Genomic DNA, 14,103 nt, shown 5'->3' on the forward strand with positions numbered 1-14,103 from the left:
TAAACACAAATGCTAGCTAATTTATTAACTTTTGACGATGATGTTTTGGTACGGTAAATATTAACATTTTACTACTGGCAAGAAAATGGAGAATGGTTCTGAGTTATATCAATTATTCATTTGAAATACTTTCTATGACTACGCATGTAGGTCACTAACACCATGAAGCTACCCTTGTATCAATGGGTGACTGGGTGTACCATAAAGTTATAACCAAACAAGTTGCGTACTCAAAGCACATATGGTGGGTACACAGATTTACTGCTTTTAAACAATCCTGACATATTAACATGCTTTTGGGTAACATGATATACAAACAAACCTTTCAAGAGATTTTGTTATTCAAATCTTATACATTTTGGCCCACACAGATCTAAATAATACCCCAACATTATAGACTATGCAATGGTCATAATATTGTATGTTTGTATTAATTCAGATCTGTATGCTATGAAAATAAGTTGTTCAAGATGTTTAACATAAATTTTAACATAAATTACGATACATGATGAGATGAATTTTTAAAATAAAAAAATATGGTTGAAGTACTACCAATTGAGAGTTGTACAAAATTGAAGAAAATGAGCTGTGAGAGATTAGCAAAGCTATTTATCTGGTACAAACAACTGCAGTAAGTACAATTATTGGAAGGTCTATCTGCACAACTTCAACGGGTGATGTGTACTTCATACCTAAACTTTCTGTACTAAATGTTACATAACAAAAGACACTGATAAACAAACTCGAGCTACTTTAATTGGGACATTATATCTTAGAATACATGCTGTTATCAGGGGCGGATCCAGGCTTTGATTGAAAAATCAAAATTGGTTGCAGGTACATGTACCAAGAAATAGGCCGAGTTTGTAGATTTGACGAGGGGCAAGCACCCGGCCCCACTCTGCATCACCCTGGATCCATCACTAATTTCAATAACAAGTTCCAAGCAACAAGCTTTGATTATAATTCACAAGATACACTTATAAATGCATCCCAGGTGTCTGCAGTGCCTTGCATGCATGACACATGCTAGCACCGACATCACCACCTTGCATTTCAAAAAACAGAAAGACATCTTGAAACATTTGAGTAAGATATAAAGAGTTCAGATGCAATATGTGATATAGGCCATGTGCTGCCTTGGGGTTTTTCTATATTTGTATTTATAATATTGAATGGCTTTGAGTGTAATACAAGAATATTGCACAAGATAGAAAAATATTGCACAAGTCCAAGACCAGTAAAAATATTTTCTTGTAAGTGCAAAATACTCTTGAATCACACTAAATTAATAATCCATTCACTATTGTTAATATTATTTTTATCAGGCTGACTTGCTAAAAATAAATTAACTTTGACTGGCTATTGCCACAATAAATTATAATATTTCAGTGTATATATTTCTATTTTGAATGAACAACACCTTTTAACAACAAGTTTACATTTTGAGCCCCTTACTAATTAGCCATTACAAAATGATCTTTTTACACAAAATCACAATATTATTATAAGACACACACACACAAACCCACAGGGTATGTTAGTATATAATAGATTGCATTTTGCATCTAAACTCTTCATTCAGAGTGCTCTTCATAACAACTTGCATGTGGCAAGCTGGTACATGTACATACATTGTACACAGCTGGGACACAACAGTTAAACACTGCAAGTATACACATTATGCACTTATAAATGTTCTTGTGGCTCTTCCCATATACAAAATTGTGACAAATGGGAGGGTTTTATGAATTGCATTGCACCTTTTCAAAGTAACAAACCCACACATTTTCAGGAGACAATTCCAGGTGACAGAGTCACAAATAAAATCTTGGTTTATGGCCCTTTTCAAATGCATACTTTAAAATCATACCTTTCCATAGTGAAAAGGTCCTCTTATTATGGTGAATTAATTGTGCATTATTAGTCTAGATTTATTTAGTTTTATATCTAATATCTTACTCACAAGCAGTCACATAAATATGAATGCATAACCTTAACAAATTGCTTCATGTTGACTATGAGAACTACCTTTTCATTAACTGGTGAGCTGAGAAAACTTCCCTTTGTGTCAATGTTCCTTCTCAGACAGCAACTATTAAGGTTTTCTCAAATCACCAAATATTTACATGTGTTTGTCAATCCTCTGTCACCTATGGCAAATGCCGTCTCAATTATGTGTGGCGTTTATCACAGACCTAATGAGCTTAGACTGACATTCCTAGTAGAAATCCTGCAGCAAACCCACTTGAGATGAAAATGTTTTTCCTGGCAAGTTCCTTGGTCTGTAATGAAACAATTGCAAAGAAAAAAATAGGATTGAAATCAAGGGATGTAGTTATGGGTTGCTATTATAAATTCCTCCCTGAACCCAATGCATTAATGCAAGTATGCAACACAACCTTACAGACTGGATGACTCATCGAGTGAGTTAATTGACAAGATATACAGTCTATCCACATAGAAGTACAAAGTATATAGACCTTGGAAACTGGAGGTATGAGAATAATTATTTCAGTGCAATGTGTGTGTAATGCTTCTTTGGCGCGCCAACTGCTGCACGATTTGTACTTGCAGAGCGCACCACGCTCTTTACGCGTCACATTTTTAACACGCAGTGCGTGTGACGCAAAGCATCGACCCCGGATGCCACATATTTGCTTTGTACTTCTATGTGGACAGACTGTAGGGCACATCCATATACCATCCTTTAGGGATTATAGTTGTTGATAAGGTAATCCTATTTTAGGTTCTTTATTACTTTATGTCATGCACCGATATCTTCAACATTTCAGGTAGAAATTCAATAAAAAGTGCTGCATTTATTCTTTTAAAACTATAACCCAGTTGCCAAAATCTTAGCCAATACTATATAGTTTACTATTTGTTAACTTTTGACTGTCACTAGCTTCCTTGATACCTCAGTTGGTTGGAGCACTGGCTATAACTGGCTATATCCATCTTGAAAAGCTGGATGCCCTTGCCAACAGGTATTTAAAGACATTTTTGGTATTCCCCACCCTGGCACCATGGCTTTCGTTCACATGCCAAAAGGTTTAGACATCAAATCTATCTCGGATTTGTACCGTGAAGCTCATTTAACAGCGCACATCTCTTCTAGAGTTAAAGGAGGTCCCCTTGTCAACCACTGTCTTGACACTCGTCTCAATAGGGAACAATCCTGGACTAGGAAAAAATCTATAACTCATGAAAGTGAATCGGTTTTTAAAATTGTAAATAAATTTGTTGACACTCCTCTCAAAAACTATTCAAAAAAATGCTAAAACCTATCTGAAAGATAAAGTTCAAAAAATGTGGCACTCGCATGTTAAAACTCTCCTTGTTCAAGGGCGATTTTTCGATCTTCTTGCTCTAGAAACAACATGTCACCATTGGAAGAGCATTATTTACAATCTTCCCCACGGTGTCCTGAAATTTTTGGTCAATGCCCTTGGTGACACAATGAATAATAAGACCAATCTCAAACGATGGGGCAAAGCAGCATCTGATAAATGCAGAACTTGCGGGAACCGTGAGACCCTCCACCACATGCTTAACCATTGCAAAACTTCCCTTGAACAAGGTCGGTTCACATGGAGACACAACAACATTCTCAATTATATTGTCAAAACCATTAAATTGGGCTTTATTAATGATGTTAGTCCTCCCCAAATTTTGTCCGACTTGGTAACCAGAGCAACTACCATTCCACCCCCCACAACAATTCCTTTTGAATGTTCAACTACAAACCTGGTTCCTGATATTTGTCTTTTTTGGAAAAACATTAAAAAATTAGTCATCATTGAGCTCACTGTCCCTTTTGAATTCAACGTTGCTAAAGCTCATAAATATGCCCCCCCTGGTCGCTGACATTGAAGACTCTGGTTACGGTTAGTCTTATTTGTTTAGAAGTAGGTTCAAGAGGATATATTACACCAGACAATATTCATCGTTTAAAAGAAATCTTGAAATTGTGCAATAACCCGACATCCTTCAAAATATTCAGGGATAATCTTTCAAAACTGGCAATTGTTTCATCTTTCAGTATTTTTCATTCAAAACAAGAGCCTTCCTGGATTTGTCCACCGCTTTTTAGAAATTTAATATTTTTATATTGTTAATCTGGGTGTCTGGTCTGTTTTAGGCTGCTCTTTTTACTCTTCTGATTGTAATTTTATATTATGCCTTTTTATACAAAGTTTTATAACATGTCTTGTATTTGTGTGTGTTTATACTTAAGTCTTGCGTGCCACCATCAACATGGGGCACTGATCTAGACTTGTATATTTTTGTTTTCCTTTTTAATGAATAAAAGTGATGTAAGATTGATCCAGGTTCAAATCTAGCTCAAGAATGAAAATGTTTCCTACTCAATGGAAAGAATACACTGTGTTCATTTATCCATGATTGTTTACTTGTATTTGTAATGATGGTAGTCCCCGATTCCTAAGGACTAGCAATTGCCACCATAATACCCTCTAAAAGACCCCTTATAAGAACTCCTTCACAGAAATCAAATCACAAGCTGTACATAATTTGTGTCTCATTGACTTGAGAAAAGTTTACCTGGTCAATTATTCCTTGAATCATTGTAGCTCTTTTCTCCATCTCCTCTGTAGCATCTTTCTTGACTTTGTCTACATCTTTCTCAAATCTTTTCCAGTTGACTTTGACATACCCCGCATGATGACCTAACTGTAATAGATAACAACATACCTCATTTAGTATTGAAAATGCATTGCTAATATCCAACATTCCTCTCATTGGAAAAAAGACACAGAAATAAGGGGTCCCTTTCACCATTTACTTACATACCTCAATGTCATCCTAGGGTCACCAGCGGGAGCACGGAGGGAGGGGTGGGGTGGGGGTAGGGGTGGAGCAATAGACAGAACTCTTTTTTAGTCTTACCAGAATCAGAAGAAATCCACCTCCTACAGCAGTTGCTGCTGCTTTGCCAACCTTCTGGCACACATATCCAGCTACCCTGCAGTACATAAATAAATTTGAAACTAGATGGACCGCGGTTCTCGGATGTCGCGGTTTTCGACGCATAGCGTCGACCATGATGCCTCCACCAAAGGGAGTGATGTGGAATTCACAAGTTGATACAAAGCTTCAAGCCTAAAAGAGGAGACTGAATTTGATCTTAGATGACACCTGGATGACCCCAAAACAACCTTTCAATGATTCCTGGGTGACCTCAAAATGACCGCCCAAAAATTTGGCTCTAAATGTTGACTGTACCCACCAAGTTTCATGCCCATATAGTAATTATACTAATTTGACCTCAGATGACCCCTGGTGACCCCAAAATGACCTTCTAAAAAATTGGTTCTAAATGTTGACTGTACCCACCAAGTTTCATGCCCATACAACAGTTTTTACTAATTTGACCTCAGATGACCCCTGGATGACCTCAGATGACCCCGAAATGACCTTCCAAAAATTTGGCTCTGAATATTGACTGTACCCACCAAATTTCATGCCCATACGACAGTTTTTACTCATTTGACCTCAGATGACCCCTGGGTGACCCCAAAATGACCTTCAAAAAATTAGGCTCTGAATGTTGACTGTACCCTCCAAGTTTCATGCCCATACGACAGTTTTTACTAATTTGACCTCAGATGACCCTTGGGTGACCCCAGATGACCTTCCAAAAATTTGGCTCTAAATGTTGACTGTACCTACCAAGTTTCATGGCCATATGACTAATTTTGATAATTTGACCTCAGATGACCCCTGCATGACCTCAGGAGACCTTGACCCACTAACCAATATGAACTTGTTCTGTCTGGGGTCAAGATGCACCCACCCACCAAGTTTGAGGAACGTGCGACCCCCAGTCTCCGAGAAAAGAGGTAAATAAGGAAATTGGCCCTCTGACCTCAAATGACCTTTTACCTCAGTATATGCCCTTGAACCTCACCCAAAAAAAAGTAGCCAGAGTTTTTGACCATGACCCACCTATCCTGAAAATCTGAAGTCAATCCGCCCATCCATGCCCGAGATATCGCATCCGGACGGAAGGACGGAAGCACGGAAGCTCGGAAGCACGGACATTGCAAAAACAGTATGCCTCGCGGTGGAGGCATAAAAACAATGATTGTAAATCAAAAAAACAAAATACTGTACCAGAGAAGAACAACAGAGAGGGAGAGAGGCACTCTGCAGAAAACAAGAGCCCTATATTACTCTGCCAGTATGTAATGAAATATATTTAGGCAAAATTAGGATGTAAAAGCTCAAATTCATTAAAACAAAAGATACCCCATTAATAGGTTAATGTACATATTATGTGTATTACTTGTTGGGAGTGAAATTGTACTAACAATGCACACATACTGAGATAATGGGGGAGTGCATTACATGCATGAACATCTCAGTACAAGTTCATTAATTTCTCAAGCAACAAGTGATATGTATTATTAACCTATTTCATACATTAGAACAATGTCATGCTTTTGACTATTTTTATAACAAAATTGAAACTAAAAATGTTAGAAAATATAACCAAATATAAATATGCATTAACCTGCCCGAAAGCACTGCGAGTAGTACAGTTGCAATTACACAATATTTATGCATGGCTAGTTGCTCTGATTGATTCTCACTAAGGAGTGTATGAATGGGCAAACACTTTTTTTAACTCCCCCATAAATTTATATGATTTCACACAAGCAGACCAAAACTAGAACTTGTCTACTACAGTAAGCCAAAGAATTAAGGTACCAGTTGTGTTCACCCCTGTATATCCTAAATAAAGACAAGTATGTCAAAATTAAAACAAGGAGCCACTACCTGGACTCTTTAGCTCTGATTTAAGACCTTATTTGTTGAAATTGGTTGAGAATTAAAGAAACAGTGATCTAAAACCTAATGAAGAAACGAAATCAAAAGTTGCACTTTTGTGTTCTAATCAATGAAAGCACAGTGCTAGTTTTAACGTGCTAATCAATGGAAGCACAGCCCTGCGGAGTTCTCTTGTTCAGGAACACTTTGTGTTCAACTCAATAGGGCATGCAATGTAGCAAACTGCAACTTTTAAATTGGCATCTTCCTTGGGTTTTTGGATCATTGTGTTTTTATTTCTAGAACAATTTCAACAAATGAGGTCTTAAATTCGAGCTAAAAGATGCAGCTATTGGCTGCTGGTTCCAATTGTCTTTGTTTAGGATATACACGGGTGAACATAACTGGTACCTTAATTTTTTGGCTTACTGTATATTACACTGTTCACCACTCACAAGTAACTGGAAAGAACTTACAGTATTCCTTTGGCTTATAGCAACAAATGCTGATTTACAGTCAGCAATAATAGCACAAAATAACAAAGAGGATATTGCCTTTTTGCCCTTTTAATATATCATGCTTGTTTGCAGTATCTACCGTACAAGAAACAACAGATCTACTCCCGATTCCAGAAAAATACAGCACTAATTTTGGGGGATTAAAAATAATTTAAAACAAAGAAATTAGAAAACACTACTTCCAGAAAAATACAGAACTAATTTTTTTGATTGAAAAAAATATTATCCTGTTTTGCCACATGAAACATAGCTAAATCCTAATCCTTTAGTGAGTCCTCCTAACTAGCAATAAAAGTCAAATTTTAATATTAAGCCAACTTTAATAAATTTTTTATCAATCAACTTTAATATCAGCTATGAGAAAAGTACTGCACTGGTAACAAAAATCATAGTAAAATGTTTTTCTTACATTCCTGTTCCTCCACCGATCCCTACTTGAACAGGAACAGATTTCTTTGAGAGTTCTCCATTCAAGGCTCTTTCTAACCAATGTCTACCAGCTTCTGCAACCTCCAACACCTCAAAAGTCTCATCCTTGTTGTCTGTAAAATAATGTACAAAATTATGGTCTTGGATGGCTACTAGTCTACTACGAGCTACTAATATGTACATGTCTGAACTGCACACCGCACACTTGCTATCGGATAAAAGAAGCCAACATGCTCTTTAATCTGAGATATCAGTTACTTTGCATGATTACCATGATTTGCTTTACAACTTCTTTTTTTCACCAAATTTGGTTATTTTTAAAAGGAAAAATGCCTTATTTTGGACCCAGGATTTTTTCCACACCCTCATTAACCCAAATACGCCCAGGTACTACAAAACCCTACTTGATATATGCGCTGTTCCGCCTGTTCGTGCGTGCATCCCATATGGTGTGATGACGCACCGGCCTTTATATATCACAGTTTCGCTGGCCAGCGAAGCCCAAGAAACGTGGCAAAGTGTTGCCGACCTAGTGCTTGGTATGCGAGGGGTCTTGGGTTCGAATCCCACCCAGAGCAAACAACTTCTTTCTTTGTTTTCTCTCTTTATTCCTTCCTTCTTTCCCTTCCCGTCGCCAAAAAACCCCTGGGACGTCAGGGTTAAGGTTTTTGTACAAATTGCTCAATGAGGGTTTTGCTCAAAAAGAATTTTTGTCCTTGCCTGTAGAACAGGGAACTCTCTTTTTCAAGGAACTTTCTTTTTTCGTCGCCTTAGCTCATTTTTGCATAAGTCACCACCATTATTGGTCGGAAGAAGCTTCCGACTTTTGACTTATGAATGAAATTTAGAGGCAGAATTTTCAGAGTTTTCTGAATTATGCAAATACGCAACCTGTGACCTTTTTGCGTCACAATATTAATGTAAGCATCATGGCTGCCGCTGAAATAAACCTGATGGAAAATGATGCAGTTTTCAAACTACTTTTTTGAATGGTTTTTCAATAAATAATTCCAGAAATTAACTGTAGTACCGGTAAACTAGTATATGAAGAGCTTAGTTTCAAAACCCCTTACTGTTTACAATATATACATTTACTTGCCCATTTTGAGAACACATCAAAAATCATCAAAAAAATTACTGATATATGGGGGTTTGCAACAAAAGCAGTTTTTGGCGGGATGCTTGGGTAGGATGAGCATCCTGCCAAAAACTGCTTTTGGTGAAAAACACCTTATATCAGGGATTATTTTGATGATCTTTTGATGTGTTCTCAAAATTGGGCAAGTGGATGTAAGGGGTTTTGAAACTAAGCTCTTCATATTTTGAGTACATCACAGATGACTGCAAACCATCAACGCAGTGTACAAAGGCAGCCAACAAGGCCATGACCAGTCTGAGAATCATCAAGAGGACATTCAAGTACATTGAAAAGAGAGTTTCTCCATCCTGTATAAAGCCTATGTCCGACCAGTTCCAATAATTGAAACTCCCGGCTCCGACCGGGAGTTCCAACAGGTACTGTGTATGTGTTTGTATGTGTTTAATGTGCATTCACATACACACTTAGCCGTCGGTATGAAGAAATCGTTGCTCCAAAACTGACTGCAAATTACACATTTGTAATCATTTTTCACAACAAAATATGATATGAAAACACAGGTGAGCAATGTATGAATATATGGAGCTCTAGGTCAAACAGGTTGTTAATTATTGTCAATAATAATATTTTGTGACATTTATAATGAAAACAATTAACATTCAAGACACCCTATGGCACCTTCTACAACTTGAGAACAAGTCCTCAAACGTTCGAAATTTGTAGTTACTACAACTGATGTCCGACGGACATTGTCCGTCCACATGTGGAGTATTGTGTCCAGGCATGGAGTCCATACCAAGTTAATAACATCAAAGAAATTGAGAAGATACAAAGAAGAGCTACTAAGCTTGTTCCAAGTTTAAGAGAAAAACCCTACCAGGAAAGGCTTCAGGAACTACATCTCTACCCGCTTCTTCTTCTTCTTCTTCCTATAAAGTGTAGACTTCAGGTACTGAAGATTTCACACTGCAAGTGGTAGCGCGCGCACGTCCTCATGGACGCATTCTCAAATTACAGGTGCAGTTATTTACAGGTGAGTGCAGTTAAAAAGCTTGGTTTTGTGGTGTCTAGTTGAGGCTGCCCTTCAATGCCGCTTTGAAGGCATTAAGGGATGGCTGCTGTGCTGGCTCCAGTTTGAGTGAATTCCAGTCTCTAGAAGTTCTCGGAAAGAATGAAGACAGGAAGACTTGTGAGCTGCAATGGTGCGCCTGGAAGCGGGTGCTGTGACCTCGGTGCGTGATGTTGATTGCACTAGGTAGTTGTTCCAGTTGATGTCCACGAGGTCAAGCGGATCTGGTAGAGCATGGAAAGTCTAGTCTGTAATCTTCTGCTCTGCAAGGTTGGCCATTCGAGATCTTTTAACATGCTTGTAACACTTGCTTTGCGATCAAAGTTATCCAGAACGAACCTTGCACCACCTCTTTGTACTTGTTCCACCTTGCGTATGTTTCGTTGAGTGTGCGGGTCCCACGCCGCTGCAGCATACTCTACTACTGGCCGAACGTATGTCATGAAAGCTGCCTCTTTGATCTTACGGCTGCACTTGCTGAAGTTTCGGGACAGGAAGGCACGAGTTCCTTTTGCTTTCTTTGTTGTTATGTCAACGTGGTTGTTGAAGTTGAGTTTACTGTCTAGGTGCACTCCCAAGTACTTAGCAGAGTCAACTACTTCCAGCACTTGACCATGGATGTTGTAGTCGGCAGTTACAGGATTGCGTTTGCAGGTCACTCTCACAACTTGGCACTTTGACGCGTTGAAATTCATGAAACCTGATAGAGGTTTTCAAGATCTTAAATGGGCTCAAAGATATCAAACCAGAGGAGCTCTTCACCATGTCACACAATACAGACACCAGCTGCAAAAAGGCCTAAACTTGAGGAAGTTTTTCTTCTCGAGTGATTGACACATGGTCCATGGAATAATCTTCCTGCAGATGTGGTGAATGTCACTCAAGACAACAAACCAATTTAAGGGCAAAATTGACAAGTTTTGGAACAAGAATGGATATGGGGAACTAAAAGGCTTGAACCTATAATTTTAACCCATCAAATCTAAGTGTACTATCATGACTATTGTAACAAGTGTAATTGAAAATTGTAAGTGCATGAAGTGTAAGTGAGTAGGCCTATACATGTTTGACCCTCATTTTTTTAAGTTAAATGATCATCTTTTCAATGAAGGCAATTTTAAATGAGTTTATTAAATTTCACAATTTTATGAACATGCCTATCATTTTTAGGTATTATGGCCTCAGATCATGATCATGATCATCATGACTGTAGTGGACTGTACAAATCAAGTATCTTGTAATGTATGGGCTGCATTGGCTGTAAGCTTAAACAAATTTTGCACGTAAGCACCCACAAATATATAAATGCAAAGTTTACACGATTTTACACAAACTTCAAGCGTTGACTTAAAAATCTAATTCGTAACACATTTAGGAAAGAAAATAATAGTATAATAGAATTAAAAACGTAAATTCATGCTCTAATTACCTCCTCCGGCTGAAGCCATTTTCGTGTATTTGTCAGGTAACTAACCTGTAGCTCAGTCTTAATTTGTAATGCGGAATTGATGTGCTTTCAGAAACTTCTTTTCAAGAATTGATAGAGTCTACGTAACCTTCCGGAAAAAGTTCGGAGGTCATGTCATTAGTAGGCTGACAAATCCATTATTAATTGTGTAAATACTGAAAATATGTTAATATACGTAGCATTAAGCTCTTTCTAATTTTGTAATATTAATAAAAAATTATTGACCTATTTTAAACGCAACTATAAAATTTAAATGAATATTTTGAAGAAAAAAAAGTTAGACGAAAAGAAAAGATGAAATAAAAGCCTGGATGTACTGACATAACTAAATACATCCCCCTATTAATAGTGGAACATGCGAGTCACGTAAATGAGTAATTCCGGTTCCTGCACCACAGTCGGATCTGCACTGTGTTTTGTTTACAAAAATTAGTGATATGTTTATTGCTTGATATAGAACGATATCATCTGTAAAATCTCAAGTTCAATTACATGTAGCCATCAAGTAATCAGTGCGGGAGTGTGATTCATTTTTGTCATCGATCTGAAGCTGAATCTAGGGATTCATTCAAAGCACGTAAGTACATTATTTTATTGGTATTGACTATCATGACTATTGTGAATTATTGTACTAAATTGTCATGATCAGAATCAGTTCCAATATTAAAATAAAAAACCCTAAAGTAAAGGAATGCCAGTATTGCTTGGCCAAACTGGAACACTATAATAAACGCTAGTGGCTCCGCGATAAACACACATGAACATAACGCGGTACAGAAGAAAGCGTACACATGCATGACATGTCATTGCGTACACGCATATTACTTAGTACGCTACATGGTCGGACGCAACACGCATGTTCCAGTTTGGCCAAGAAATACTAAATTTTACTGTAGTACAAGGAACCTATACAAATTGTGGTATAGGCTATTACGACGGGAATTCATAACAATTACTAATTAGTGGGTTTTTAGCGGGTTCGCCATCGGACAAGTTTAGAACTGTCAAGCTTTCGTCAGGAGTAGCTCTGACTTCTTCAGGACAAAGTACCTAAGAATGAGACATGTAGACCGCCCTTGCGGCCTTGCCTACTGATGGCTCTGAAAAGAGCCGTTCACTGAAGACTGCCCCTGGGCTTGTCAACAGAACAAGCAGATCTCACCTATCTGCTAATTTTAAAGGTTTTGGTGGCTCTGAAAAGAGCCGTTCACTAAAGACTGCCCCTTGTCTACAGAAACAACTTTCGCACCATGCATGCACATTAAAGAAATATTTAATAGGCCTACAAGATGCTTTCCGAAATAATTGTCTTCTATACTTGCAGATTTTTCATGCACATTAATTAAGAAATAAAGGGTAATGCATTATCCTTTACACCCAAATATAAAAATTCGAGGCAGTAAAACGTAAATAATGGGTGAAGCGCAGCCGAACCCATTATTTAAACGCTTTTACTGCCGAGGACACATTATTATGCGTGTGATAATGCTGCACCCTTTATTTCTATTCTATTACCAGAAAATAGTGCTAATTAAATAGAAAATATCATTTTTCGCACAAATATTTTAAGTTGTTTACTTCAAAGTGGAGCGTGACGACAGTAAATGACAGCGCATATCGCGGAAATATTGCACGCAGAATCAAACGTAATGCTGTGCGTAGAATGTGTTACGGCGCTTGACCCATTATTGCAGAATAATGGGCTCTCACGTGACATGTTTTAACCAATCACAGTGCGCGATTTTGAATAATGGGTCGTAAGAGTAATAGAATATTTTTTATTAACCACCTAATGCTGTATCTTCTGAAGGTATTTAGTTAACTAAATATCTCTATTGGTGCAAAAGAATAAGCCTACAAGAAGGTTTCCGACCTCCTTTAACTTCCGACTTTCGCACGATGCATGCACATTAAAGAAATATTTATAGGCCTACAAGATGGTTTCCAAAATAATTTTCTCCTGACTTGCGGATTTTTCTTGCACATTAATATTTTTTAATAAGCATCTTCTGGAGATATTTAGTTAACTATTTAGGTCTGCAAAAGAATAAGCCTGCAAGATGCTTTCCGACTTTGTTTTCTCAATGGTACACGCAGTGGCACATTAATATTTTTAATGTTTTTCTTTAACCATGCATAGACAACTGCTATACCCAGTACAGTCTTCTAATTGACATTGGTAGTGTTGGCCGATCCCGATCTGTGAATCGGAGATCGGTGCCGATATGGGCTGCATCGGCCTTGAATCTGAATCGGCAGATGAGCTATCAGCTGCCGATCTAGCTTACCGATCTCTGAACTTGACAGTAATAAAAGTACACAACAATTCTTTAAGCTTACCATTACTTTCTTATGTAACATTACTACTATTTAATGCCAATATATTTCCAAAAACGTTGTTACCACCGCAAGAATCATGTCGTTTCATACTGTATTTTATAATATTATCCACTCAGTGACAACACTCCCGACTGTACAGTGCGTCCCTGGGAAAAATTTGTAAACACTTTAACACTCGACATGTGCGCCCTTCAATGTCGGGTTTCCCAAGGTGAATTTGAGGGCATGTTATTTTTAGAATCGCGCACATTCGCGCTATTCCTACTCACACGGACGATTTCATCTCTTAATCTCCTAACACGTGAATTCTTTCTGTAAACAACTCTGCACAACCAATCAGGATGGGAATTCCGCGGTATTCCCCAATACGTCATATGCATAAATT

The 14,103-nt window shown here is 37.8% G+C and overlaps 2 protein-coding genes across 2 annotated transcripts in view; one reads left to right on the forward strand and one right to left on the reverse strand.

Annotated features, from left to right (window-relative positions):
* LOC140156003 (FUN14 domain-containing protein 1-like) lies at window positions 1–11,450 on the reverse strand. Its single transcript, XM_072179062.1, has 5 exons — window positions 11,340–11,450; window positions 7,723–7,855; window positions 4,912–4,987; window positions 4,567–4,695; window positions 1–2,285 (listed from the first exon to the last, which is right to left on the reverse strand). Exons 1-5 carry the CDS (start codon window positions 11,356–11,358, stop codon window positions 2,208–2,210), a joined length of 435 nt encoding a protein of 144 aa, XP_072035163.1. The 5' UTR covers window positions 11,359–11,450; the 3' UTR covers window positions 1–2,207.
* Window positions 11,451–11,739: 289 nt separating this feature from the next.
* The window catches only part of LOC140156004 (RCC1 and BTB domain-containing protein 1-like), a 54,587-nt gene continuing 52,223 nt past the window's right edge, over window positions 11,740–14,103 (forward strand). Inside the window, exon 1 of the mRNA XM_072179063.1 lies at window positions 11,740–11,955. The gene's annotated coding sequence lies outside the window, so the exon portion shown is untranslated. The remainder of the gene's footprint in view (window positions 11,956–14,103) is intronic.

The sequence above is a fragment of the Amphiura filiformis genome, chromosome 6 (genome assembly GCF_039555335.1).
Source record: "Amphiura filiformis chromosome 6, Afil_fr2py, whole genome shotgun sequence".
NCBI classification, from domain to species: Eukaryota; Metazoa; Echinodermata; class Ophiuroidea; order Amphilepidida; family Amphiuridae; genus Amphiura; species Amphiura filiformis.

Coding starts and splice junctions, on each gene's coding strand:
- LOC140156003 (XM_072179062.1), bottom strand. Junction 4,696..4,911: donor GTGGATTTCTTCTGATTCTG/GTAAGACTAAAA, acceptor TATCTATTACAG/TTAGGTCATCATGCGGGGTA. Junction 2,286..4,566: donor TTCAAGGAATAATTGACCAG/GTAAACTTTTCT, acceptor GTTTCATTACAG/ACCAAGGAACTTGCCAGGAA.